Source organism: Megascapheus bottae, chromosome 6 (genome assembly GCF_031878675.1).
Source record: "Megascapheus bottae isolate mThoBot1 chromosome 6, mThoBot2.hap1, whole genome shotgun sequence".
Lineage (NCBI taxonomy): Eukaryota > Metazoa > Chordata > Mammalia > Rodentia > Geomyidae > Megascapheus > Megascapheus bottae.
The window spans coordinates 6,422,558-6,448,777 of NC_143514.1; the positions used below are offsets into that span (position 1 = coordinate 6,422,558).

The 26,220-nt window shown below is 42.9% G+C and overlaps 1 protein-coding gene across 2 annotated transcripts in view; it reads right to left on the bottom strand.

Annotated features, from left to right (window-relative positions):
* Positions 1-26,220, bottom strand: part of Tgfbr3 (transforming growth factor beta receptor 3) — a 172,527-nt gene that overhangs the window by 106,657 nt on the left and 39,650 nt on the right. For both annotated transcript variants that reach the window (XM_090334180.1, XM_090334181.1), the window contains exon 3: positions 2,552-2,736. In XM_090334180.1, the coding sequence (XP_090190306.1) occupies positions 2,552-2,736 (185 nt within the window). The remainder of the gene's footprint in view (positions 1-2,551; positions 2,737-26,220) is intronic.

Below are 26,220 nucleotides of genomic sequence, written 5' to 3' on the forward strand. Positions count from 1 at the left end.
ATTACTGAGACAAAGAAATTTGATCTGAAATATGTGTTACAGCAACCATGGCAAGCTACCAAGAGTATTAACAATAATTTCCAAGGGATCTGAAAAGGTTAGATGATCTGTCTTTGAAATGAGCCAACTTTGCACACTTTCACAAGATTAAAATCAGTTTGCTTTTTCTCCTGGATTCTTTGAGCCTCTTCTATTCCTATGATACCCCTGCCCTCGCCAAGAAAAGAAAAAAAAAAAGACAGGGTCCTTGAGAAACATAAACAAGTGGTTCTAGAAATTTACTTTCTTAATGAGAGGAGAAAGCTCAAAGACAGATTCCATTCTGCATTAATTTCCCTGTAGTTCATGGTGATCGGGATTTCCTGTGATTTCTTGCTCCTTGGAGAGAGACCCCCCTGAGGGATAGATAACACCCTGACACATAGGAACTAAAAGAAACAATGAGTAATAACTGTGTGGCATTTGGTGGGAAAAAAAAAAAAAAAAACCATCCTCTTTAAAGAAGTTAGGTGACCATTCCTGCACAATCTAGGCCATTTCTGAGGTCATTTCTTTCCAAAGGTGATGATTACAGGCAAGTAAGGGATCTCTGCACCTATATGATCATTTATAAAATGAACATAATGAGAGGAATTTATAGATTGGGCACTAATGACTCATACCTGTAAGCCCAGCTACTCAGGAGGATGAGATCTGAGAATTGAGGTTTCAAGCTAGCTAGGGCAAAAAAAAAGTCTGTGATACTCTCACCACCACCAAACTACCAAAAGAATTGAATATGGAACTGTAGCTCAAGTGGTAGAGTGCCAACCTTGAACAAAAGCACTCAGACATAGTGCCTAGGCCCTGAGTTTAAGCCCTAGGACCAGCACAAGAAGAAAGAAAGAAGAAAGGAAAGGGAAAGGGAAAGGGAAAAGGGAAAAGGAAAAAGGAAAAAGGAAAAAGGAAAAAGGAAAAGGAGAGGAGGGGAGGGGAGGGGTAGGGAGGGAAGGGGAGGGGAGGGGAGAGGAGGGGTAAGGAGGGAAGGGGAGGGGAGGGGAGGGAAGGGGAGAGGAGGGGAGGGGAGGGGAGGGAAGGGGAGGGGAGGGGAGGGGAGGGGAGGGGAGGGGAGAAGGAGGAGGAGTCAAGTCAAAGGCTAGTGTTTGAATGCTTCCAATGGTACTAAGAACAAAAGACACACTGAGAAAACTGTGAGCTTACACCAACATCTGCCATCACCAGCATCTTGGCAAAGGTGCCCAGATACAGTATCTATCCTACTCTGAGGATAGATTGGAAGGGTTTTCATAGAAGCACAATGTTCTACCACCTGCATTCAGAATGTTCTCTTTTCTCCTGACTTCTCTAGCAGATACCATAGTTTCATAAGACAGAGTAAAAAGAGCATAGGAAGGAAGAGAAGAGGAAAGGAGAGAAGAGGGGAGAAGAGAGAAAGGTCATGGACAGAGATAGGAAGATAGTTTACCGAGAAATTCAACTTTGCTTTCTCACGGTCATGTTTAGAAGATGAAATTATTACAAAAAATTCTGCCTGATTCAGTGGGCCAGGAAAAGGGAAAAGTCAAGCAATCTCTGGAGAGAGAAGTCTTTTTTTCCCCCTTTTCGTTTGTCACAGGGCTTAAGGGCTATCCCTGAGCTTTTCTGTTCAAAGCTAACACTTTACCACTTTGAGCCACAGATCCATTTCTGGTTTTCTGGTGGTTAACTGGAGATAAGAGTCTCACAGACTTTCCTATCTGGACTGGTTTCCAACCGCAATCCACAGATCTCAGCCTCCTGAGTAGCTAGATTACCAGCACCCAGACAAAAGAAATGACTTACGATGAGACTAAATGAAAGGAACTCTAGGATATGGAAAGAAGAGCTTTATTTTGTATGATTATTGCTCTTAATGTACTATGTTATTTCTCTTCTCTTTTGTTGCCCTTGGGTTAATTTCATATTGTTACTGTATCTGACTTTATTTCCTGGTATATTGTATGCATATATATATATATATATGCTTATTTGTTTAATTTGTTTATTTGAAATAGGAAAGAGAAGGGGGGAAACAAGATGATTGGAAAGGAAATGGGCACGAAATCACGAGAAGGGGTATCAATGTGTGAGAAGTAATGCACCTACTACCTGGTGAATGTAATAATAACCCCTGTATACATTAACCTGACAATAAAAAATAATTTTTTTTAAAAACAGTGGCCTAAGTGGCCAGGAGTTTGGCCTACTGGTAGAGTGCTTGCCTAGCATGCATGAAGACTCAGGTTCAATTCCTCAGTACCACATACATAGAAAAGCTGAAAGTGGTGCTGTGGCTCAAGTGGTAGAGCTCTAGCCTTGAGGAAAGACCAAGGACAGTGCACAGGCCCTGAGTTCAAGCCATAGGACTGGCAAAAATAAATAAATTTTAAAAAAACGTGGCCCAAGTCACAGAGGAAATTGTCAAGTCCTGTTGTTTCTTGTGTCCAAGCATGAGCATTCTTGTTGAACCCCAAGAAAAGGAAGGACTTGGTTCAGAAAAGCAGATTCAGAAGGCCCAGGCTGAGGCACCTACCTCTCTGTGGGACTGGCCGGGCCCCTGGGGTGGGGTGCGGAGGTTCAGGACGTGCACCTCCTGTGGCAGCCCGGTGGTGCCTCTGCTGGCACAGCCCGACAGCACGGTGAAGCTCTCCATCAAGGCCTGGACGGGGTGGGAGGCGTTGACAGGGGACAGTTCACACTGGGTACCAAACTCTGGACCTGCAGATGGAACCACACACCCAGAATATTCACAAGTTGTCTAAACCCACTGAATTCTCCTAGAAATCATTTCCAACCCCCAAAGAGTCCCAGTTCCCTCCTTACCCTCCACCTGCCTTATGGAAATGGGTTATATAGGCTTCCGAAATTTGGGGCTGGTGACTCACACTCCTGTGATTTTCTTGTTTAGTAAGTTAATAAATTGGTATTTTGCCATTTCATTCATCTCTGTTCATTCCAATGAACCCTCCAAAAGCAGAAGGGGAAACTCCCTTCACCACCACAAGGCTCCATCTTCACGTATCTTCATGAGCTGGGAGCCGTCAATCATCCTCATTCAGTAGTTAAGACATAAAGCCCAGGAAACCATATGGAGAAAGGGCCCAGATGCACTCCAGAGAGTTTTAGCAGGTTTCAAAGCAAGAGAAGTATTCTCTAGGACTCCAGATTTCACCTACAGTGCAACTAGTTCTGACCCCAACCACTCCTATACCCCACTTCTAGGGCAAAGCAGACACCCTGCATGGTGGGCCAAGTCTATTTCAGGACTCATAGAAATTATCTAGGTTGATAACTGCAATCTGGTCTGCAATGAAGTATGTGCCTTCTCAAATAATCACTGCCACCCTCTCTCTACTGCTGGACTCTGCCCAGCTGCTTTCTGGGAAAGCAGGAGGTGGTGAAGGAAGATGGATTGGCAGCAAGAATAGGGGGTAAAATTTCTGGGTACTCTTCAGAGCCCCAGAGAAAGCTGCCTATTCCTTCTGCCTTCGGGGTCACAGACTGGCTACAGTGATCCTCCTGAGAAACCCTCCAGGCTGCTTTTGTGGCCTTTTGCAATGCATTTGCAATAAACATAAATATCTATGCTTTCAAGTTCAAGTTTGTACGTATGCAAACTCTGACTAGTCTCTCATTACCATCCAATCGTATCTGCAGAGAGGCCTGCAACCAGCCAGGCTTCTTCTCATTACTTCAGGGGTCTGCTCATCTCTACTAAAGAACTGGAGCAAAAGCTCCCTGGAAACAACCCAGAGCAGGGTTGTTTCCCACCTGCTGGTATCCTGGAAGGGCAGGCTTCTATTTTGGGGCTATAGCATGAGCCACAGGTTATACAAGTCAGCTCAAGGTCAAAGACAGAGAACTGTGCACAGGGCACACTCTGATCTAGTGGTAGGATAGGGGACCCTTTTCAAGGGCAATGTTTAAGTCTATTCACAGTTACGGTTTGAATCCTAATTGTCACCCCAAGACCCAAGTGCTGAAGGCTTGGTCATCCCCTTACACTGCTTTTAGGAAGAAATTAAATCACTGAGAGCCAATACCAGTGGCTCATGCCTGTAATCCTAGCTATTCTGCAGGCTGATATCTGAGAATGAAGATTTGAAGCTAGCCTGGGCAGAAAAATCCATGGGGTTTTTTGTTTTTTGTTTGTTTTGCCAGTCCTGGGCTTGAGCTCAGGGCCTGAGCACTGTTCTTTGGCTTTTTCAAGGCTAGAGCTCTACCCCTTGAGCCACAGCACCATTTCCAGCTTTTTTTTTTTCTATGTATGTGGTACCAAGGAATCGAACCCAAGTTCTTGTGCATGCTAGGCAAGCACTCTACCACTAGGCCAAAGTCCCAGCCCTGAGATTCTTATCTTCAACTAATGAACAAAAAAAAAACAGAAGTGAGACTGTGGTTCAAATGGCAGAACTTTAGCCACGAATGAAAAAGCCAAGCAAGAATAAGAGGCCCTGTGTTCAAGCCCCAGTACCAGAATACAAACACATACAAAAAAAAGTCAGGAGGGGACTGCCTCAAAGGCAGAACCCCAGCTCCTTCCTGTTTTCTTTATTTCATTTCTTGCCCCTAGTCATCATGACATAATCAGGTTCCTCCGAGGCTGCGCTCCTATTTGGGTCCAATTTGGGTGACTGCAGACCCAAATTGACAGGGCCAAAACACCTGGACCGAAAGCTCTGAAACCATATACCAAGATAAACCTTTCTTCTTTTTAAGTTGTTTATCTCAGACATTTTGTTACAGCAATAGCAGCAAGCTGATTCATACAGAGAGCCCCTGACTATCCAAAAGGAATACTTAAGAGTCCTTAATGAGGTTTTGTTTCTTCCAAGTTTGATGGGGAAAAAGTCAATAAAAACCTGTGATGAAGGTATTCATCTGCCAAAAAGACAACAGAGGATCAGAAGCTACCTGCTACCGTCATGGAAAGTCAGTGCCTTCAACAGTTCAAAACATAATGAACACATAATGTCACGCTGTCTCTGCTTATCAAGGTCCCACTCTGTTCCCGGCGGGGTGAGGCAGCACCTCCATTGGCTCAATGCTGATCTTGCATTTGTGCCAGTTTCCAAAATTGCCTGAGGCCTCAGATTGGGACCAGAGTCTGGGGTCCTCTCTCCCAGCAAGGAGTCCTCTTGACCCTGAGGTTTATAACTGATTCTGGAAGTATCAAAATAAAAATAATAAGGTGGGGGTCAGATGCGGTGGCTCATGCCTGTAATCGTAGCTACTCAGGAGGCTCAGACCTAAGGATCACGGTTCAAAGCCAGCACAGGCACTAAAGTCCATGAGACTCTGATCTCCAATTAATCACTAGAAAACCAGAAGTGGGGCTGTGGCTCAAGGGGTAGGGTGGTAGTCTTGACCTGAAGAGCTCAGGGACAGCTCCCGGGCCCAGAGTTGAAGTTCCACAACTGACAATAATAATAATAATAATAACAACAACAATAACAATAACAATGATAATAATGAGGCTGGGAGTGTGGCCTGGTGATCGAGTGCTTGCCTAGCATGCATGAAGCCATGGGTTCAATTCCTCGGTACCACATACACAGAAAAAGCCAGAAGCAGCTCTATGGCTCAAGTGGTAGAGCCCTAGCCTTGAGCAAAAGTGTTCAAGGACAGTGTCCAGGCCCTAGGAAGGGTAAAAAAAAAAAAAAATGTCAGTACCATGGCTCATGCCTGTAATCCTAGCTAATCAGGAGGCTGAGATCTGAGGGGATCAAGGTTCAAAGCCAGCCTGGACACAAAAGGACCTGAGACTCTTATCCCCAATTAATCTCTAGAAAACAGGAAATGGGGCTTGGCCCAAGGGTAGGGTGGTAGCTTTGAGCTGAAGAGCTCAGGGACAGCACCCAGGCTGAGTTCAAGCTCCATGACCCACAAAAATAATAGTAATAATAATAACAATAATAATAATAAGATGGATTGATGGCTGGCTAAATATTTAGATAAATCAACGATTGCAAAAATTTAAAGTGTGGAATTTGGATGTTCTGTGTATACAGGTTTCAACATCTCTATGTTGAAATGTTTCACTGAAAAATAAAGTAAAAACATTTAGGGGAGGCCATGGTAATAAAAATAAAGAAGACCGGAAATGTTACCAAAAACCACAGTCACATTGCTGAGGGGAAAACAAACAAAAAATAATAAAATACCTTTGGACCCAGCAACTTCCCTCTAGAAATGTATCACAAAAAGAAAAAGAAAAAATGTGCACAGAGCACAGAATGTACCTATGGAAACAAAAAAAAAAAGTAAAAAGAACAGAAAAGTAAATAAACTTAAAAAAAATCATAATGGTGTTGGATGATGGCACCCAGCTGAAAAAGAAGGGGAAAAAAAAAAGGCTACTAAAGCCTGGGTACTCCCTAGATGAAGCTTGAGCCCTCCAAGACCCACACAGCTCTGCCACATCTGCTGGTCCCCAGCCCATCCTGTCTCCTTGGACTTGTTGGCTAAGTTTCAGCCATTCTCTTGGCTTCACAGACCTATGAGGTATCTCTCAATACCAACTGTTCTCCTTTCTGCTCCAACTATTAGTCAGGCACGTGGCCAGCCAAAAAGCAAGCTAAAGTACAGTCACATGACCCCAAACAACAAGACTCGCAAAGACTCTAAAAAGACACAGAATAATGGAACAAGCCCCATCCCAGTGGCTCACATCTGTAGTCTCAGCCTCTAGAGCGGAGGATTGGAGTTCAAAGTCAGCCTGGGCAAACAAATCAGAGAGACCTGAAGCTCAAAAAGCTTTAAGTGGGGACAAGAGCATGGCCTAGTGGGAGAGTGTGTGCCTAGCATGCATGAAGCCCTGGGTTCCATTCCTCAGAACCACATACACAGAAAAAGCCAAAAGTGGCACTGTGGCTCAAGTGGCAAAGCACTAGCCTTGAGTGAAAGGTATCCAAGTAAAATGCCCAGACCCTGAGTTCAAGCCCCAGGACTGGTAAAAAATAAATAAATAAATAAAAATTAAAAAATGCTGTAAGTGGAGGTATGGCTTAAGTGGCAGCTTTGAGAACTAAGAGACAGCATCCAGGCCCTGGGTTCAAGCCCTAATACTGGACAGAACCACTATGTTTATAGTTGCACACTCCCCCACGAGCCAGCACAGTACCTGGCACATCGCAGGCATAACAGAGAAAAGCACCCTGAGATAGCCGGTGTTGTAGGGATTTCCTCTTTCTAGGAGATCATCTCCCTTTTCCTCTCTACCTACGAGCCAAAGCTCCAATCTTAGATCAAAGAAAAAGAAAAGCAAGTCTAAAATGCAAGAGGTGGCATTAGTGTTTGCTAAGAATCAAGTTCTGTTGGGGTTCACCATCCTCAACTGACAGAAGGCAGTCAGCCTAAACCGGCTTTGGTCTTGAACACTCAGAGGCCAGCCAGGGCCCCGTGCCCAGGTGCGGGTGATGGGTCCCCTAGCCTCATCCCTAACCTGCCCCCTCCTCTGCACCAGGCCAGGCCCTGTCCCTCTCCTCTGCCCTCATGACCTTGCTTTCACCAGCTGCTCTGAAGCCCATATGCTGCTCTACCCATATGCTGATCGAGCTGTGTCCATTCAGATGAGGCCCCACTCGGGAAGCAACTCCACAGACTCCTGCACACATGCCAGAGGAGCCCTGTGATGTCTGAGTCTCTCTTGAATACCAACCACAGCATGGGGGCAGTACCCCCAGCCAGCAGGGCCAGAAACCACATGCCAGCCATGCTATCAGCTATATCCGTTCATGTTGTAGGGTCCTGTGAGCTGTGGGGCTGTGGGGCAGTCCTTCTGGACAGTCTAAGCTAGCTAGCCGGATGCTTCTCTCGAGGCAATGGCTGAAAATCCACAGCCCTTCCTGTCCCCACACAAGGAGGCAGATAAGCAGTGTGCTCAGATGATCACGGCAACCATTACAGCAAAAGCAACCTCACCACTGTGAGGACTGGCCCAGGTACAGATGACAAGGAAAGAAAACTCAGCAGACACCTCCCCTCCACCCCCCCCATCACCCGTTGCCCCTCACCCCAACTAAATGCTTTACCTGAAGCCTCAGGACAACTCTGTAGAGTAAATACCATCCTCACCCTAAATCCTTCAATGCTACTGAGCAGAAAGCATCTTTTTTTTTTTTTTTTTTTGCCAGTCCTGGGCTTGGGCTCAGGGTCTGAGCACTGTCCTTGGACTTTCTCAAGGCTAGAGCTCTACCACTTGAGCCTCAGCACCACTTCCAGCTTTTTTCTATGTATGTGGTACCGAGGAATCGAACCCGGGTCTTCGTGCATGCTAGGCAAGCACTCTACCACTAGGCCAAACTCCCGGCCCAGCATCTTTTTTTTTTAATCTTTAATTTAGTTTTATTGTCAAGGTGATGTACAAAGGATTTACAGTTGCATATGTAAGGTAGTGAGTACAAGTCTTGTCAAACATTGTAACCCTCACCCTTGTTTTTCTCTCACTTTCCCTCTTCCCCAATTCTCCTATCCAAGTCATAAAGTTCATTTTCTACGCATTGTCTTCGGAGTATCATTGTTGCTTTGGTTCACCCTTTGTCCTTTGTCCACCACTTTGTTATTCCTCTTCCCTTCCCCAAATCAAATAAACAGATATACAAGACACAGTGACTACAGGAGAAAGAAAAAAGAAGTAACTTCACATTGTACATAAAAACAACAACAATAAAGAAAACCCTCTTGTTTGCATATCTTGGGGTTCATTTCACTTAGTCTCATTTTGTATGGTTAGAAGTACATAGCTATTGAGCCATTGTGATACTTTGCTAGGACTATCCTGTACATAAATGAAATGTTACAAACGAAGGAAACCATGGAACCTGTGTTTCTTTGGATCTGACTTACTTCACTTAATATGATTTTCAGAAAGCTTCTTTTTTGGCAAAGTATCCAAAGGCCACATATGAACAAACAGGCTCTCAGCTCTCTGTGCCTGCCACACCTCTGTGTGTGTGTGTGTGTGTGTGTGTGTGTGTGTCTGGTATTAGGGTTTGAACTCAGGGTCTTGCATTCTCATTGGCTTTTTCACTCAAGGCTGGCACTCTACCACTTTCAGCCTTTTTCGGGTTAAATAGAGGTATGTGTATGTTGGATTTGTCTGCCCAGGCTGGCTTTGAACCTGGATCCTCAGATCTCAGCTAGGATTCTAGGTGTGAGCCACCAGTGCCCAACCAAGGCATGGCTCTGGATTGTGGACATCCAGTACAGGCCCTATCCAGGATTTTTTGAGGGCAATCTCAAAATATCCAACATCAGCCAGCCATCAGTGCTCATGCCTGTAATCCTAACTATTTGGGAGTTAGGAGACCTGAAGATCGTGGTTTGAAGCTAGCCGGAGCAGGAAAGCCCATAAGACTCTTATCTCCAATTAACCACCAAAAAGCAGGAAGCGGAGCTGTGGCTCAAGGGGTAGAGTGGCAACCTAGCAAAAAAATGCTTAGGCCTTGTCCACCAACTTTATGGCTGACCCAGAGGCAGCACACAAGGAAGGCCTGTGACACCACCTCACCAGATGGTACACAGCAGCGCTGTGCTGACAAGGCAACCACCAAACTAGTGCCTCCACAGCATTATAGAACACAACATGGTTCCTAGGCCTCCACTTTGACTGATAAAGTAGAGGGGGGCTCTTCATGTGCCCCCAGTTTTAGAGTAATGGAAACTGGTGCACACAGAGGTTAAATCGTTTGCCTAAAGTCACACAGCACCAGTAAACAGCAACTGGGAGTTCAAACCTAGGTTTCCCAGACTTTGGGTCTAAGTTTTCCCATGACAGAGCATCACCCGCCTCTTTTTTTTTTTTTTTTTTTTTTGCCTTACACTCTGCAGTCCTTCATTTAGCACTAAGCAAAGAGGCTTAACAATTAATCATAAAGAGTAAGATCTCAAGTAAGATAAATTAAAAAATAATAAGCTATTCTATGTATACTCATAACCTTTAGCTGCCTTAAAACGCCCCATGAGCTCAACTGGAAAGCACAAGGTCTTTGCTCATTATACCAAATGTCTTCTTTGTCTTTCCCAATGCTTGATTACCTGAACACAAGAGAAATATGCCTAAACCAAATATCAGTATCTAAATTCCCAGTTCTGCTTCAAGAAGGAAAAAATTTGCAAATGGACTCTTCCTTTCATCGTGTACTTTAGCTAACAACATGGCGTTACAATTTCAGCTATATTTTCCCATTACCACCACCACCACCTCCTCCTTCTCCTCCTCCTCCACCACTACCCACCACCACCACCACCAGGCTGGCAGTGGGCCAGCCCCAAGCCTTGATAGAATGCAGACAAAGCATTGGAGAACAGATGCGTTTGCTGCACACACTTTAAATTTCATCTGTCCCCAAAGAAATTTACTGAGGTGACGCCTCATGCAACACAGAGCGAAATATGGAGGGAGGAGAAATGTTTGGAGGAAAAGAAATGGTAATTTTCACGTTTTCATAAATGCAATCTGCAAGCATTTGAAATACAAATGCACTCCAAGTTGACAGAAACATCTGGGAGCTATTCCACACCATTTCCAGGGCTCTGGCTCCCCATATCACCCAGGGTACTAATGAGGAGCGTGTGTTTAGCTGTAATAAAAATGGTAAAGATGCAAAGGGAATTAAGGGGGTAACATTATAGCCTGGGACCAAGACACTGCAGTGGGAGATTTTATTGCAACAACACCATTGGCTAATAAGGGTTTCTGTTATTGTCCCACAGGGAATTCTACAATGCTGTCAGCTGCAAAGAGAGACAAAACTCCCACAGATTTTCAGACACTGGGTAGTATAGGCCCTGTTCTACTCAACTAGAGACTAAAGCACTTTCTCCCCTGCTCCCCCCTGTGGGATGCCAGAATCTATTCCAAAGGGCACCCAGGATGCTTCCTAAGCCAATAGCCCTGGCTAGTTTTCATTTGAATGGGACAAGAAGGAATGTTATAAATACAAGGATATAATGCAAAAACATAGCTCAAAGAAAAAAAGCACCTGGAAGACCACCCTCTCCAACCCCCAACACATACACAACATGTGCTCGTATTTGGAGCATCTCAGATTACAGCTCATTGAATCTGCAGACCCTTGGGGATGGGACTGTAGAATGTACCAGTTCAACAGAGGACCCTCTACCCCTGCCCCCACCTGGACTTTCCAACAATAAAACTTAGCTGGAGGCTAAAATGGATCCTGATGGGAGGAAAAAGTCAGAAGAAACCCAAATATTTTCTTCAGCAGTTTAGGCATATCATCTACTTTCTTTCATCTACCCTCCATGAAAAGACTGAAATCCAATTCCAAGAGAAATGCCCAATCTGTTGGGCTACAAGCCAGTGCATACTTGTATATTGTTGTGTTAAAATCATGGTGCAACCATGCTGTGGAATTTCCTGTGTTCAAAGTTTTGTTTTTCTTCTCTCTTCTTTTTTTAATGTTCAAAAGAAAACAGAATTATTAAGAATCTGAGTTCACTAAGCTATGAAAGACATGAGATCTTCCTAGGAAAGATACAATTACCTACCCACAAGTGTCCACAAAGGGACTTGGGTGACTCTGAGAGGAAAAGACATTGCTTTGTTTTATATTTTGATGACCTGAAAAGAAGAGGCAGCAGAGCGGGCATTTCTAGACATGACCTGGAGTGACAGCTCTCAAGGAGCTGGAGGTGTTCTCTCAGTGAGACCATGCGTGCTTAGCCGGGCCCTAGCTTCCCCTCCACTTGAGCACCAAAGTGAAAAAGAAAATAAATAAAAGAAAAAATATACATTACAAAATAAAAGCCAGGTGCCAGTGGCTCACCTCTGTAATCCTAGTTACTCGCAGGCTAGTAGTTGGAAGCCAGCCTGGGCACAAAAGTCTGTGGCACTCTTATCTCCAATAAACTACTCAGAAAAAGCCAGAAGTGGTGGGGTGGCTCAAGTGGCAGAGCACTAGCCTTGAGCACAAAGAGGCTCAGAAACAGTGTGAAGGCCCTGAGTTCAAGACCTGGGACTGGCAAAGGAAGGAAGAAGGGAGGGAAGGAAGGAAGGAGGGAAGGAGGAAAGAAGGGAGGGAGGGAGGGAGGTTAGGAGAAATAATAGGAACCTTACAGTACGGAAGCACAGGTACTAGACCAGGAGATATATGTGTTTTAAGTCCAAAGATATGACTTACTGATTGTTTGTCCTTGTATTGGGGTGGGAGGGGTTGTTTTGTTTCTGTACGGAATCAAACCCAGGGACTAACATGTACTAAGCAAGCATGCTACCACTGAGCCACAACCCAAGCTCTTATCTTATAGGCTTCCCACAGCCTCTCTTTTACTCCATGGTAAGTTTGACTCATAAATAAAAGGAAGTATTACTTGTAAAATATGTAGCTGGATACCTGTGGCTCATACCTGTAATCCATTAGCTACTCAAGAGGCTGAGATGTGAGGCTCATGGTTAGAATCCAGCCCAGGTAGCAAAGCCCATGAGACTCTTACCTCCAGTAACTACTCAGAAAAACCCAGAAGTGGTGCTGTGGCTCAATGGTACAGTGCTATCCTTGAACACAGAGAGAGCCTCAGGGACAGAGTCCAGGCCCAGAGTTCAAGCTCCAGGATTGGCAATAAATAAAGTAAGTGACCTATTTGTGGATTTACAAAATGATAAAATATCTAAGGTTGCCATTACTGTCCCACAAAGTATTTCTAAGAATTGTACTGGGAAGATTTCAAATGAAACAACACAGAGTCTTAGAGTAAAAATGCCTAATCTAAGTACATTCTGGAAGCACAAATTGAAAAAATGAGAACAAGACAGGCACCAATGGCTTACACCTGTAATCCCAGGGACTAGGGAGGTTGAAAACTGAGTATGGTGGTTTAAAGCCAGCCAGGGCAGGAAAGCCCATGACATTCTTATCTCTGATTACTCAGCAAAATGCTAGAATAGAGGCTCTAGGAACAGAGTGCCAGCAGAAAAACCAAGGTACTCTGAGTTCAAGGCCTGGTACTGATATAAAGAAAGGGGGAGGGGAACAAAGGGAGAGGGAGAAAAAAAAGGAAGGGAGAGAGAGAGGTGGAGAAGGGAGGGAGAAAGAGGGAGGAAAGGAGGAAAGGGGGAGAGGGAGAGAGAGAGAGGGGGGGGAGGGAGGGAGAGAGGGAGAGAGGGGAGAAAAGGAGACAGGGAGAAGAAGTGGAGGGGGAGGGGGAGGGGAGGGAGAGGAGGAGGGGGGAGGGGGAGGAGGAGGGGGAGGGGAGAGGGAGAGGGAGAGGGAGAGGGAGAGGGAGAGGGAGAGTTTTCTGGGAAATCCTGGCAATCCAGAAGGAAAAAAGACTAGCTCCACCTTGGCCATCTTCTATATGAAGCTGCATGTATTCTTTTGATGATATATATTTAACACCACTACCACTCATCTATGGGGAGATTCAAGTTTATAGGAGGTTATTTCCCAAACGGTTCAGCACAGAGGCCAAGAACAAACAAATCTAAGGATCTGGAGGATGGCAGAAAATGTGCTTTATATTTAAAAAAAAAAAACCTAAAAGTAAGTAAATAAAAATAAAAACAGCACTGGAGATTATCTCAAGGACTCTAAACCATGACCTGAATAAAAAATAGACTCTGTTATTCTCCCTGAGTTTGGCAAACACAAAATGAAAGAAAATAAGAGGAAAATGTTTAATTGGTCTTAATTGCATTGTTAAATGTAACTTTGCCGTACAATAAAAATTGTAACACTATTCCTACTAATGTAGTGTTTTATTCAGTATTTTAAGACTTTAAGAGAACTTGCCTTACACCTGCAATAATCACTAAGCAAATGTTCTTCCCAACCACTGGGGCTAGGGACTAAAACCAAGGCTTCAGGCCTTCACAGTAGATGGTAAGTACTAGGCCTTAGTTCTCTGTGTGTCTCCTCTTTTTGCTAGTAATAATGGGGCTGGACCATAGTGGCATTTTCTGCCCAAGACTGGTACTCTACCACTTGAACCACATCTCCTCTTCCTTTTTCCTTTGCTGGTTAATTGGAGATAAGAGTGTCAAAGACTTTTTTTTTTTTACCATGCTGGCTTCAAACTCCCAAACCTCAGATCTCAGCCTCCTGAGCAGCTAGGATTACAAACATGAGCCATTGGCATCCAGTTTATTTTCTTTTTTTTTTTTTTCCTCTAGCCAACTGATGTCACACGGAACAGAAAAGGATAGGGAAACAGGCGAAGATATACACAGAACCAAGGAGAAATTACACACACTGCCAGGAGCCGACTCTGGGACAAATGAGTCTTTCTCAAGGCTCAGGCGTGGGGTGAGGGATGGTAAACTACACGACAGAAGATGAACGGAAGAGGGATAGGATTGGTCATCAAGGACAAAAGATGGAAACCACAGTGCTGGGGAGCCAAGTTCCAGCCCTTAACTGCTGGTCCTGATTACAGATAGGAGAAAGGAGATTTAAAAAAAAAAAAAAAGACAATCTACCAATTTGGGATCTGGCCCTGAAAAATACTGTTAATGACAGCCATGTGTACATGAACTGAATGAAGCCCTTTACTTTAAGAATATTCTATATAATCAAAGCACTCACCCATTGGTTTGTAAAGAATGAAGAAATGCTTACCATGGAGGCCAAATTACCCAGAGTAATATACATGTCAAAACCCATTATAAGACTGAGCCATATGCCTTCCTCTTCCTGCTCCATAGCTCAGATACTTGGGCTGTGAGGGAACGGAGAGCTGGCAGATGTGGAGAACTTGGTGGGTACCTGGTCATGAGGACCTGCTTTGTTCCTTTCACAGGGCAATTACAAACTGCAGAAACCATAGAGCTGGAAATTCCAGCATTCACAGACCCATGGGCCAATCAAGCATTGAGAAGCTCTCAATGTAGACTGAGGCACAGCTGGCCTTTGAAAAAGACATAGTGGCCTGGCCCTGATTTCTTTTCCTGATTAAGATGCAGATACTCCTTAGTCCTGTTATGCTTGTTATACGATTTCCTTGATAGCAAATATCAGCTTTCACAAACCTCTTGTTTATCTGTATGTGTGTTGTGTGCACACATGCAGTCTCCTCAGCTGGAAACTGCAAGAGAACAAGAGCCATGTCTGTTTCACTGATCCTCCACCACAGTGCTGGGCGTTAGACCTGGCACACAGCAAGGGTACAATACTTCTTGCTGGGTGATGAATTTATCATACAACCCAAATCCCAAGCCACTCATTCTTCATGGACTGTGATACCAGTCTGCTACGTTGACATATCAGTCAAGCCACATATTAGCTGGATAACTCCAGGCAATTTTTATTAGCATCAATTTGTCTGGGCGGGGAGGCTATATTCTGACATGTCCATATATGTATGCAGTGTAGCCTGATTAGATCAGCCCTGTTATGACTCTTCCTTCTCACCCCCCCATACCCTCTTCTCCCAAACTATTTTCCACAAGCTTTGTTGTTCCATTTATACACATGTGCATAGGTATCTTGACCATATTCGCTGTCTTTCTCTCTTAATGCATCCCACCCCCACTCTACTAATTCAGCCCAACTGGGACAGGACCTGATGGACAACCTCTGGAAGTTTCTTAGCCTCTCCCTGACTCTTTTCTGTCTACATCACGGAGATATTAATACGACTGTTCTTAGGATTAGCTTGCTTTATTACCATATGACTATAATGATAATCACCATATTTCTAACTATAGAATGTGTTCCGTGGCTAAAAGGTGTTTTTTAAGCCATCTCAATTTCCCCCTTGCATCTGAAATCATAGCACAGTATTTTAATGACTCTAGGTATAATGTAGTTCAATATTCTCACTGTCACCCTGAAATTCCTACAAATTAGTTACAACAACCCTCTTCCAAATCCTGCTAGGATTCTGACAACTTCTGCTGTGGATTCTAGTCCTAAAGATGCACTGTGTCAAAAATCAACTACTTCAACCTGTGTGCAGGGATGGGTGAGAGAAAGCAAAGGAAGGCGTGACATTGTTCAAAAAGAAATATACTCAATACCTGACTTATGAAATGGTAACCTCTCTGTATATCACCTTTACAATAAGAATAAAGGAAGATCAAAATAAAGGAAGATCAAAATTTATAAACTACTTTGCTAAATGGCAAGCACTTTGGACAACTACTTAAAATTAAAAAAAAAAAAAATGAGGCCAGGAGTTTGGCCTAGTGGTAGAGTGCTTGCCTAGTATGCATGAAGACCAGGTTCAATTCCTTGGAACCACATACATAGAAAAAAAAAAAAGCTGGAAGTGGTGCTGAGGCTCAAGTGATAGAGCTCTAGCCTTGAGAAAGTCCAAGAACAGTGCTCAAGCCCAAGTCTGGCAAAAAAAAAAAGTTTGCTAGCAAGAATCCCAAAGGTTAAAAATTAAACTAAGGGCCGAGAGTGTGGCCTAGTGACAGAGTGCTTGCCTAGCATTCACAAAGCCCTGAGTTCAATTCCCTGGTACCACATACACTAAAAAAGTTGGAAAGTAGTGCTGTGGCTCAAGGGTAGAGCGCTAGCCTTAAGAAAGTTCAAGGACAGTGCCAAGGCCCTGACTTCTAGCCCCAGGACTGGCAAATAAAATTAAACTAATTTTTTAAAAATAGAAGTGCAAAATTAATGTACCCAGAGAGATCTAAACATGGTCTTCAGTTTTACTCCAAACTTTTTCCTATCAGGCTGTCAAGCTACAAATTCTTTCATTATGTATATACTCAGTTATTTTTAGAAAATAAATTGAAGGGCATATAATGGAAACTCCTAAAGATGCACAGCAGCTGCTAATCAATGAAAAAGCCAATGTGGATTAAACATTAGTGGCTCACACCTGAAAGTGCCTAACTCAGAAGATAGAAGGATTTCTGTTCAAAGCCATGCAAGATATTCAGTCTCTATTTACCAGCAAAAGGCTGGTCTGGAGGCATTTCACAAGTGGTAGAGCACCACTCCTGAACTAAAAAGCTAAGCAAGAGCACCATGCCTGAGTTCAAGCCCTCTTCTCCCCTCCCCCACCCCTATTATCTATCTCCCCCTCCCTCTCCCTCTTCCTCTTTCTCTCTCTTACTATGCCATAGAGAAATCTTTTCAAGAAAACAGTTAAAGGAGATCAGTTCTTTTGAATGGTCTCAAACCCAGTTTTATATTGGCCAAGATAAAGAGAAACTATGATGTTTACATAGATCTTATAATTAAAAAAAAACTTTTTCTAGATTTCAAGGTAAGAGACTTCTGATAATGCAAAGACCAGCAACTTTAGTAGGTATTTTACATAAATTTCAGTCCTGCTGTTGAGTTAGCACCCCAGTCCTGGGATAAATGAGATACCTGTCCCAGAGTATCTTACAGAGCCATGAGCATGGAGAAACCACACAGAACACACTGGAAACCACACATCTGTATCTGACAAAGCAACCTTTCAAAAGTTATGGGTTTCAAAGCCAAAGCTGATGGTGGTGGTGTGGTGTGTGTGTGTGTGTGTGTGTGTGTGTGTGTGTGTGTGTTTAAAGTTTGTCACTTTCAGTCAAAGCAAATTCTGTTTTTCTAAAAATCTGTGGCACCCACAGATTCAGTGGATTTTTTTCGGTGTTTTTCCACTCAGGACCAACTCGCTGGTCTCTTTCTCCTAAGCAAGCCAGAGGGAAGTTGCCTCTTCTCATAACAACATAAGCTTATGAGTGTTCATACGGTCAATCTGAAAATAAAATGCTGTGCATATCAATTCCTATAATTAGAGGCGGGTGGAAGAGAGAAAGAAAGAGAAAGAGAGAGAGAAAGAAAAAGAGAGGTTTGTTTCAAGATTTGTACTGAAAAAATATACAAAAACTCTATTAGAGTAATAACTTCTCCCGTAGTTCAGATCACACCTCTTTTTCCCCACCACACAATGCTTTCCTGAATTCAGAATTGCAAGAGCTATTCCTCATAAGCAAAATTATCAAATATGGTTTGACTCTAATTCTTAAAGGAAATCTATCACGAAGAATGCTACATACACAATTGCTTTCTAACCACCTTAAACATTTGGAGTATCCTGAGTATCATGTACTGAAGAGTTGTTGGGGTTTTTTTTCCTTTAAATACTTAGAGGCATCATTGTAAGTACTAATTACAGTTTGGTACAGATTGGTATTTCAGGGTTTACGTTCAATAAGTAATCCCATTTTCCATTCTTTATACTTCTATGTTTGTGGAGTTTTGTCCAGTTACGGCTATGTCAACCTCAAGCTCATTCATATTAAATTTAAGGTCATACCTGGCAAAGATCCAGAAAGTGACTACCCACCCCATTTACAGAGTTTTTGACATATTTTCCCCCTTGTAACTCATTAATACATTATGGCTTCTTTCATGATTTAAGAAACTACTGTAAAACTAACACTGCATAAATATCTAAGGTGAATGGCAAGCTATGAAAAGAAAGTGAAGCTTATGCACCGAGAGTGAACTGGGCCGAGTTTAGTTCACACTAAGACCATGCTGAAAGCTCTACTTCCCTAGTGCTCAGGGACTTCAAGTGTTTCAGAAATTCTTTTTGTTGTTGTTGGTGGTGGTGGTGGTGGTCACAGGGCTTGAACTCTGGCCTGGATGCTGTCTCCCCTAGCTCTTCAGCTCAAGGCTAGTGCTCTACTGTGAGTCATAGCACCACGTCTGCTTTTCTGGTGGTTAATAGGAGATAAGAATTTCACAGACTTTTGTGCCCAGACTATAAACTACCAGTGCTCAGCGTATTTTAGAAAGTCTAAGAAAGCCAGACACTAGTGGTTAATGCTTATGATCCTAGTTACTCAGGAGGCTGAGGACCACAGTTCAAATCCAGCCCAGGCAGAAAAGTCTATGAGAGCCTTATGTCCAATTAACCAGCAAACTCTGGAAGTAAAGGTATGGCTCAAATGGAGGAGCACCAGCCTGGATAGAAAAGGCCACATGAGAGCGTTCCTGGAACATGAAAACTTTGGGTGGGCCTGGGCAGTGTTCCTGATACTTTTCACTCAAAGGTGGAGCTCTCCCATTTGCACCACACCACCACTTCCAGTTTTTTTTGCTAGTTAATTTTAAGAGTCTCTCAGACTTTCCTGCCCAAAATGGCTTCAAACTATGATTCTCAGATTTCAGCCTCCAGAATAGGTGACAGGTATATGTCACCAGCACTCCGCTTGATTTTTTTTTTAATCAGAGAAGATAGGCTATGAATAGTAATATATGTCTAGTCCTAGGTCTGCCTGGGTTGCGTAGTAATACCCTGTCTTAAAAGAAAAAAAAAAGGATTGGAAGATGAACTTTGTATTTATACAAAGTAATCTCAATAATGTTATGAAAACAATGAGATAATATACAACTATAACAACATTGCCAATAAATAAAATTTTAAAACATCTTTCTCTTTATCATCCCATTCCAACCCTCAAAAACAGTACCTAATATGCAATGAGAATCTTGGAAACAAATGATGGAAGGCTGGACTTAGACTTACAAGGCCTGACCTCTCCAGTCTTAGCTCTTCCACTAAGAAGCTACTTGACCTTAGACCAAGGTCACTCAGTACCTTTACGTCACAAAGAGCTAAAACTACCAGCCTTGTCAGAATAAATGAAATCAATGACCATCAAAGAACTCTACAAACTTAACAGTGGGATATCTATATAAGGGATTAATGAAGCAGATTTGCCCAACACAAAAACTAAACTTTGGGGCTGCTGTTGAGGTTGGGCACTTGCCTAAGATGTTTGATGTTTGGGGTTTGATCTCCAGCACACACACACACACACACACACTCTAGACTTCAATGGCTTATGTTCCTAAACTTGATTGACAAGGAAAGAAGCTAGCTGTGACCAGACTCTTTCTAAATATTACAAGGAAAAGTCAACCAAAGACAATCTGTACAACATGAAAGCAACCTCTATTACGTGAAAGCAACCTCTATAACATAAATCCAAAGAGCTATGCTTGAGTGGTTATTACTTAATAAAATGAGGGGTTTAAAAATAGAATTTTGAATAGCTTAACTGTGAATTTGAGTCCTTCTAAGTCTGACTAAACTTATGAGTTGAAACATCAGGTAAAATCTTCTCCACTCCTGGTTAAGACAGAGACAGACAAATGCTAATGCTATAAATATGAGTACCAACATTTCAGAAAAAAAAATAACAAATCACAAAACAAGCAATAGAAGGGTTAAGAGAAAAAAAAAGATCAACAACAGTTGTACTAACTACAACAGTAGTACTAACAATAACTTGGTCAATTACAAAGAAAAGAAAGTAATTCATCTCCAGGTTCAATTTGGGGCTGAATTTCTATCAGAAAACTACCAGAAGCCAAAGATTTCATCAGAACAAACTCTTTAAATCTGAGGCCAGTCCTTGAACAAACATTTGACAGAGATCAACAACACATACATTTTTTCTTTCTACTTATTTTTCCCAAAATTCTTGCTCTTCATTCAAATGTCATTCCTGTGTTCCCAATTACAATAGGCAATTACACATAAACTTGGACAGACACCATATATATATACTCTTTATATATACATCCTTTGCAGTTGTTAGACAACTGTTATTTGGTACTTGGTAAATGGTAAGCATAAATACAATGAGTCAAGCTTTAACACACAGTAGAGTCAGAACTTCCTGGATTAGCAAAGTTCATTAAGAATACCACTTGAGTCCACTGTAGGTCTGTTACTTGTTAAAAGTCTGTATTTTGAAAATCACTAGAGACTGGTTTCTACATTCTAGGCTCAACTGAAACTCTAGACTCATGTTTTAGGTATTATAATTCAGGTATAACTTTTCCTAATAGTTGCACATCAGTGGTGAAATGAAGCATTAGTTTAAGCTGGGTGCTGGTGGCTGCTAGAAGGCTGAGATTGAGATGATGGAGTTTTGTGGCCAGCCCAGGCAAAAAGTTCTTGAGACTCATCTCAACAGAAAAATTTGGGCACAGTGTTACATACACATTTGCCATCCCAACTGTAGCAGAAAGTACAGATAGGATTGTAGTGCATGCAAAAACAAATAAGACCCTATCTCAAAGATGACCAGAATATAAAAGGGGTAAAGATACAACCCAAGCTTTGGTTTAAAAGAAAAAGAGGAAGGAAAGGAAGGAAGAAAGGGAGGAAGGGAGGGAGGGAGAGAAATTTAATTATATATATTCCTCTTTTTCTGTCCTAGTCCTAGGGCTTCAATTCAAGGTCTGGGTCCTTACCTGCGCTTATCTTGTTCAATCCTAACACTCTACTACTTTAGCACAGTTCCACTTTCAGCTTTTTGATAGTTAATTGAAAGTAAGACTCTTACAGATTTCCCTACCTGAGCTGGCTTTGAACCTCCATCCTCAGATCTTAGCCTCCTGAGTAGCTTTGATTACAGGCCTGAGCCACTGGTGTTCAGCTTTTTGCATATTGTTTTACATTCCCTTTTCATAAGCAGGGTACAACGTACTTACTTGTTCCCCTAAATTAATACAGGTCTTGGACTATACTAAGATATGATTCTTTTCAATTACTCCCACAGAGGAGATATTCTTAAAGCAAACATCTTAATGTCATCATACATGAATTCACGTATGTGCCTAAGTGATTTATTATTTCAGTACTATCTCCACAACTGGGTCTTCGACAAAATCCAACTGTGACCAAAGAGAAATGAGTGGCCTAGCTAAGAATTCTTGGACTCAGTGCAGCCTCTGATTGGGCATTTAAGAACAACTTTAAACTCTTTCATTTTGGACTCACTTCTAGCCCAGGCAAAAGAAACCTACCATGAGGCCTAACTATAATTTAGACATCTCAGATGATCTAAGAGAATGTTTACAAAGCAGCATAATAAAGAACCTTTTAATGCAAAGTCATGGAGACTATCCAGTTTCCAAGATCCCTATTTGACAATGTTCAGTAAAGAACTGCAGATATTAGCACAGTGTAATAAATAAAATGGCATACCTTCTTCCTATCAAGATCAGCTGCAAAAAAGAACACTCTGATCTTGGTAGATCAGGAACTTGGAAAAGAATGTATTTGTTTATTTGTTTGCAACCTTTGCTTATCTGAAATTCTCCTTGTGGATTTCAAGCTGGGAAGGATTCAAATGTCTAAATTACTACAGCTACCTTCCTCACTGCTTTTAACTATAGAACAGTCCCTGTGGACACCGATCTTAAACCACCCTGGCCTTGCTGGGACAAATGTTGGCCCATGTATTCCAGTAAGACAATGGGTGTTCTGAAGGTCTAACAAAATATGGATTGTTTCCAAACAGAAAGGATGTCCTTGCTTTCTGGAAGGAGCTTCCATCTCCTCTCCCCTCCCCCCATCCCGCCCCAGATCGCCTTGACTTGATGAGCTAGTAAATGAAAAACTAGAAATGGCCTTCATTTTCAGTCAGTACTTTCTGAAGAAGGTTGTTGATATCAAGGGGGAAAAAAATGTGAACGTACTTGATGTTCAAATGTTTGTTCATTTGGCTGTGTGCTTTGCTAGAGACATACATGCATGTTAAAAATAACAGTATCATTCAAAAAGCTCCATATTATTTTTTCCTGTGCTTGGAATGGAACCCAGGACTTTGCAAATGCTCTGAGCTCCGTCCTCAGACTTTGGATTTAAAGAAAAAGGATCTCAGGCCAGCCTTGAGAAAGGGCAAGGAGGTGGCTCACCACTAAATTCACTTAGACGTCTCATGTCCCAGAGGGCCTTGCTGTTATTTTATGTTTTCACTTTTTACAACTAAATAGCAAAATCTTTTTAACAGAATCATTTCTCCCCCTCTGTCTGCAACCTTCTTAATTTTCCTTTATTTTTTATTTTTTTAACGAAAAGTTTGGGGCAGCAGGAAAACCCAGCTGAGGGACAGAGAAAAGCTGACTCTGCACATGCCTACGTTGTTTTTATTTTCCTTCCTGCACAGGAGTAGCTGGAAAGCAGTGTGTAGGATTCACTGGGCCCTAGTAGTAGAAAGCTGAGCATTCTCTACACAGCTCCAAGAGGTGAGATTGGATTTGGTACAGTCCCCGTGGTTTGAAGTGAGGGTGACAGATAGAGATGCTGTGTATCTTTACAGAGATGCATGGGGAAAAGTGGGGGAAATGGGATCAGAGGAGTATTTAGAGATATAATTTCATATACACAAGAGGGACTCTGTGTGGGGGGGGGTTAGAAGAGGAAGGTTTAATGGAACCTTTCGCTATGTTTATGCTTTTATATATAGCTACTGTAGTACCACACACTTGAGAACACAGCTATCCCTATTATGGGCTTAGGGATTTAGGTGAGTGTGGTTTCTTTTCTTTTTTCTTCCCCACGTTTTTCTCAGCTCCCCTTCTTCAAACACATCTGATGACTTGTTTTTGAATGTGAGATTATTTCCTGCCACCAGGTTGCTTCCCACACACAGATCCTTGCCATGGAGTACAACTGCTTTGGAGGGCCGTTCACACATCCTTCAGGTCACTGACAGGCATGGGGGGGGGGGGCGGTACCAGGGAGAGTTCACAAACAGCCCTCAATCCACCCCCCCTCACCCCCCCCCGTGAAACTGACCACTTCTCAGAGAGCTAAGCTGTCCCACAGATTGAAAATAACCCTTGGACTCATATAGAAATTTAGACCCAAAGGGAGCTGAGACGATTGATTCCTTTGCTGAGAGCGATCCTCTTGTTGCAAAGGCCTTTGGCAGAGGGCAACCTCAAACCCAAGGCCATGCTGCCATGATTTATTTCTTAGCATGACACTAACTCCACTGCTTTCAATAGCAGGGCATTCCCGCTACATGTCAAGGCCTGCCAGCATCCGTACCATCACCAACTCTGAAGTTATGACTTGTGTCCCTGAACAAGATGATGGGGCTAGTGGCTCAACACCCCACCCTCAGATCCAAAGCCTGCCCCCCCCCTCTCTCTCTGTCTCTCTCTCTGTCTCTCTCTGTCTCTCTCTCTCTGTCTCTCTGTCTCTCTGTCTCTCTCTGTCTCTGTCTCTGTCTCTCTGTCTCATTGGTTTCTTCTTTTTCTTGGTTTTTTCTTTTCTTTTGTGGTCCACAGATTGAGCACGGGATCTCACACATGCCAGGGAAGCACTCTAACACTGTGCTAATAACCCCAGTGTTTTATTTTAAAAACAAGGTGTCACTAAGTCGCCCACACCAATTTCAAATTTGTGATCCTCCTGCCTCAGCCTTCTGAGTACCGACTGGTATTAGAGGCATGTATGACCATGCCTGGTTCTGAGGTGATTTTTATTTAGTGTAAGTTACCTAAAATGAAAGACAGTAAGGGACAAATAAATCAGTGCCGACCTAGGAAAGTCCACTATAGAGAACCAGGCAGGCAGTTTCTTACAAAGTTAAGCCTACTCTTCAATACTCAGCAATTGCTCAAGAAAACTGAGAACCTATGTCCACACAAAGGACATGTTTGCAAATGTTCATGACTGCTCAGCCTAAGAGTATAAGAATGCAAGGAAACAAACCCACACATCGCTCATCAGTTGAATAAGTACAGAAATTGGGACATGTCCACACAACGAAAGCTACTCAGCACTGAAAAGTAACAAACCTCTAATACATGCCACAGGCAGACTGCAGACTCCCAAGAACATTTTTGTTGAAAAGAAGCCAAACACCTAAGAATACCCAAAACCCTAGAGCAGGCAAAAGTAACCTATCACGACAGAAGAGAGGGTTAGGAAGGAAGTGGATAATAGACCATCCTCTCCATCTTGATTGTAGTGGTGGCACATGGGCATTCCCATTCATCAAAACTCCAAAATGTGCCTGTAAACTGTGTACAATTTCATCTATTCAAACTATACCTCAAAGAAGTTGAGTTTTGAAAGTGTGTAGCATGGTGTCTTCTTTTTCTTTGTTCCTTTTTTTTCTAATACTGGGACTTGAACTCAGGGCCTTGTACTTTTTTTTTTGCCAGTCCTGGGCCTTGAACTCAGGGACTGAGCACCATCCTTGGACTTTCTCAAGGCTAGAGCTTTACTACTTGAGCCACAGCAGCACTTCTGGGTTTTTTTTTCTATGTATGTGATATCAAGGAACAGAACCTAGGTATTTGTGCATGCTAGGCAAGCACTACTAGGCCAAACTCCCAGCCCCAGGGCCTTGTACTCCTAATTGGCTGTTTTGCTCAAGGCAGGTGCTCTACCATGTAAGCCACACTTCCAGCCTCAACTTTTTCAGTAGTTAATTAGAAATAAGAGTCTTAAGAACTTCCTTGCTTGGGCTGGCTTTGAACCTCAATCCTCAGGTTTTAGCTTCCTAAGTAGCGAGGATTACAGGCATGAGCCACAGGCACCTAGCCAACTCTAATAAATGTCCATAAAAGCAGAATACAAAAGAAACAATTTTACCTAAATAAGAATCCTCTCAGGAACAGTTTCCCTTCACTGATTCAAGCTAAGGCATTTCATCCATCTTGCCACCCTCTCTCCTACCCCGAGTGCCAACACATTCAATGCCCTAGGCCTCTAAGTGTAGAGAACCCATAGATGTGAGCCAGGCACAGAGTGTTTGCTGCTAAGCATCATAGCAACAAATGGCAGACGGGGCCACATGGGGTATGTACATGGAATCGTTCTCCATTCTATTCTCAGCACGTGTCACTGACTTACTGACAAAACAGCTAAACATGACAATTATCAGTGGGAATGTGGACAGACTTCCTGGGCTTGTAGGAATAAGAAAACTCAAGCAGTAATTCCTGAAGTTTCGAAGTCTCTACAGTTTCAACTCCCTGCCCAAAACCTTTTCTGAAACTATTACCAAACTAAAACTGATTTAAACTGCTTGCTACTTCCTTTCCCCAGTTTGAAGGCAACAAAGGATGGAAAAAGAGACACACAGGATTCCCAATTAGCCACCTCTTCTGAAGTCGTCTTTGTATGCATGCCTGGTGACATAATTCATCAACTGAGCTTTCAGGCTGTAAGAACAGCCCCAGGTACACAGTAGGAGCTTGATAAATGTTTATGGACATGAGGAGAAAACATCTAAGTGTGGATGGTGGAATAAAGCCTTGACTTTCCAGGGTCACTTTTTAGCCAACTTATTAATGACAATAACAGCGCAGGTCGTGAAAAACCTGAGAAGGAGCTGGCCTGGAGAAGGCTGCTGTCCCTCCCTGCTCACTGAATGAATAAATCTCTTCAGTTTTTCTGACCCTCATCCAGAGTGCAAGGTAGCCACGGCCAGTGCAGGCCTGACTCCCACTGACCTGCTATTAACCTCCCTGCTAA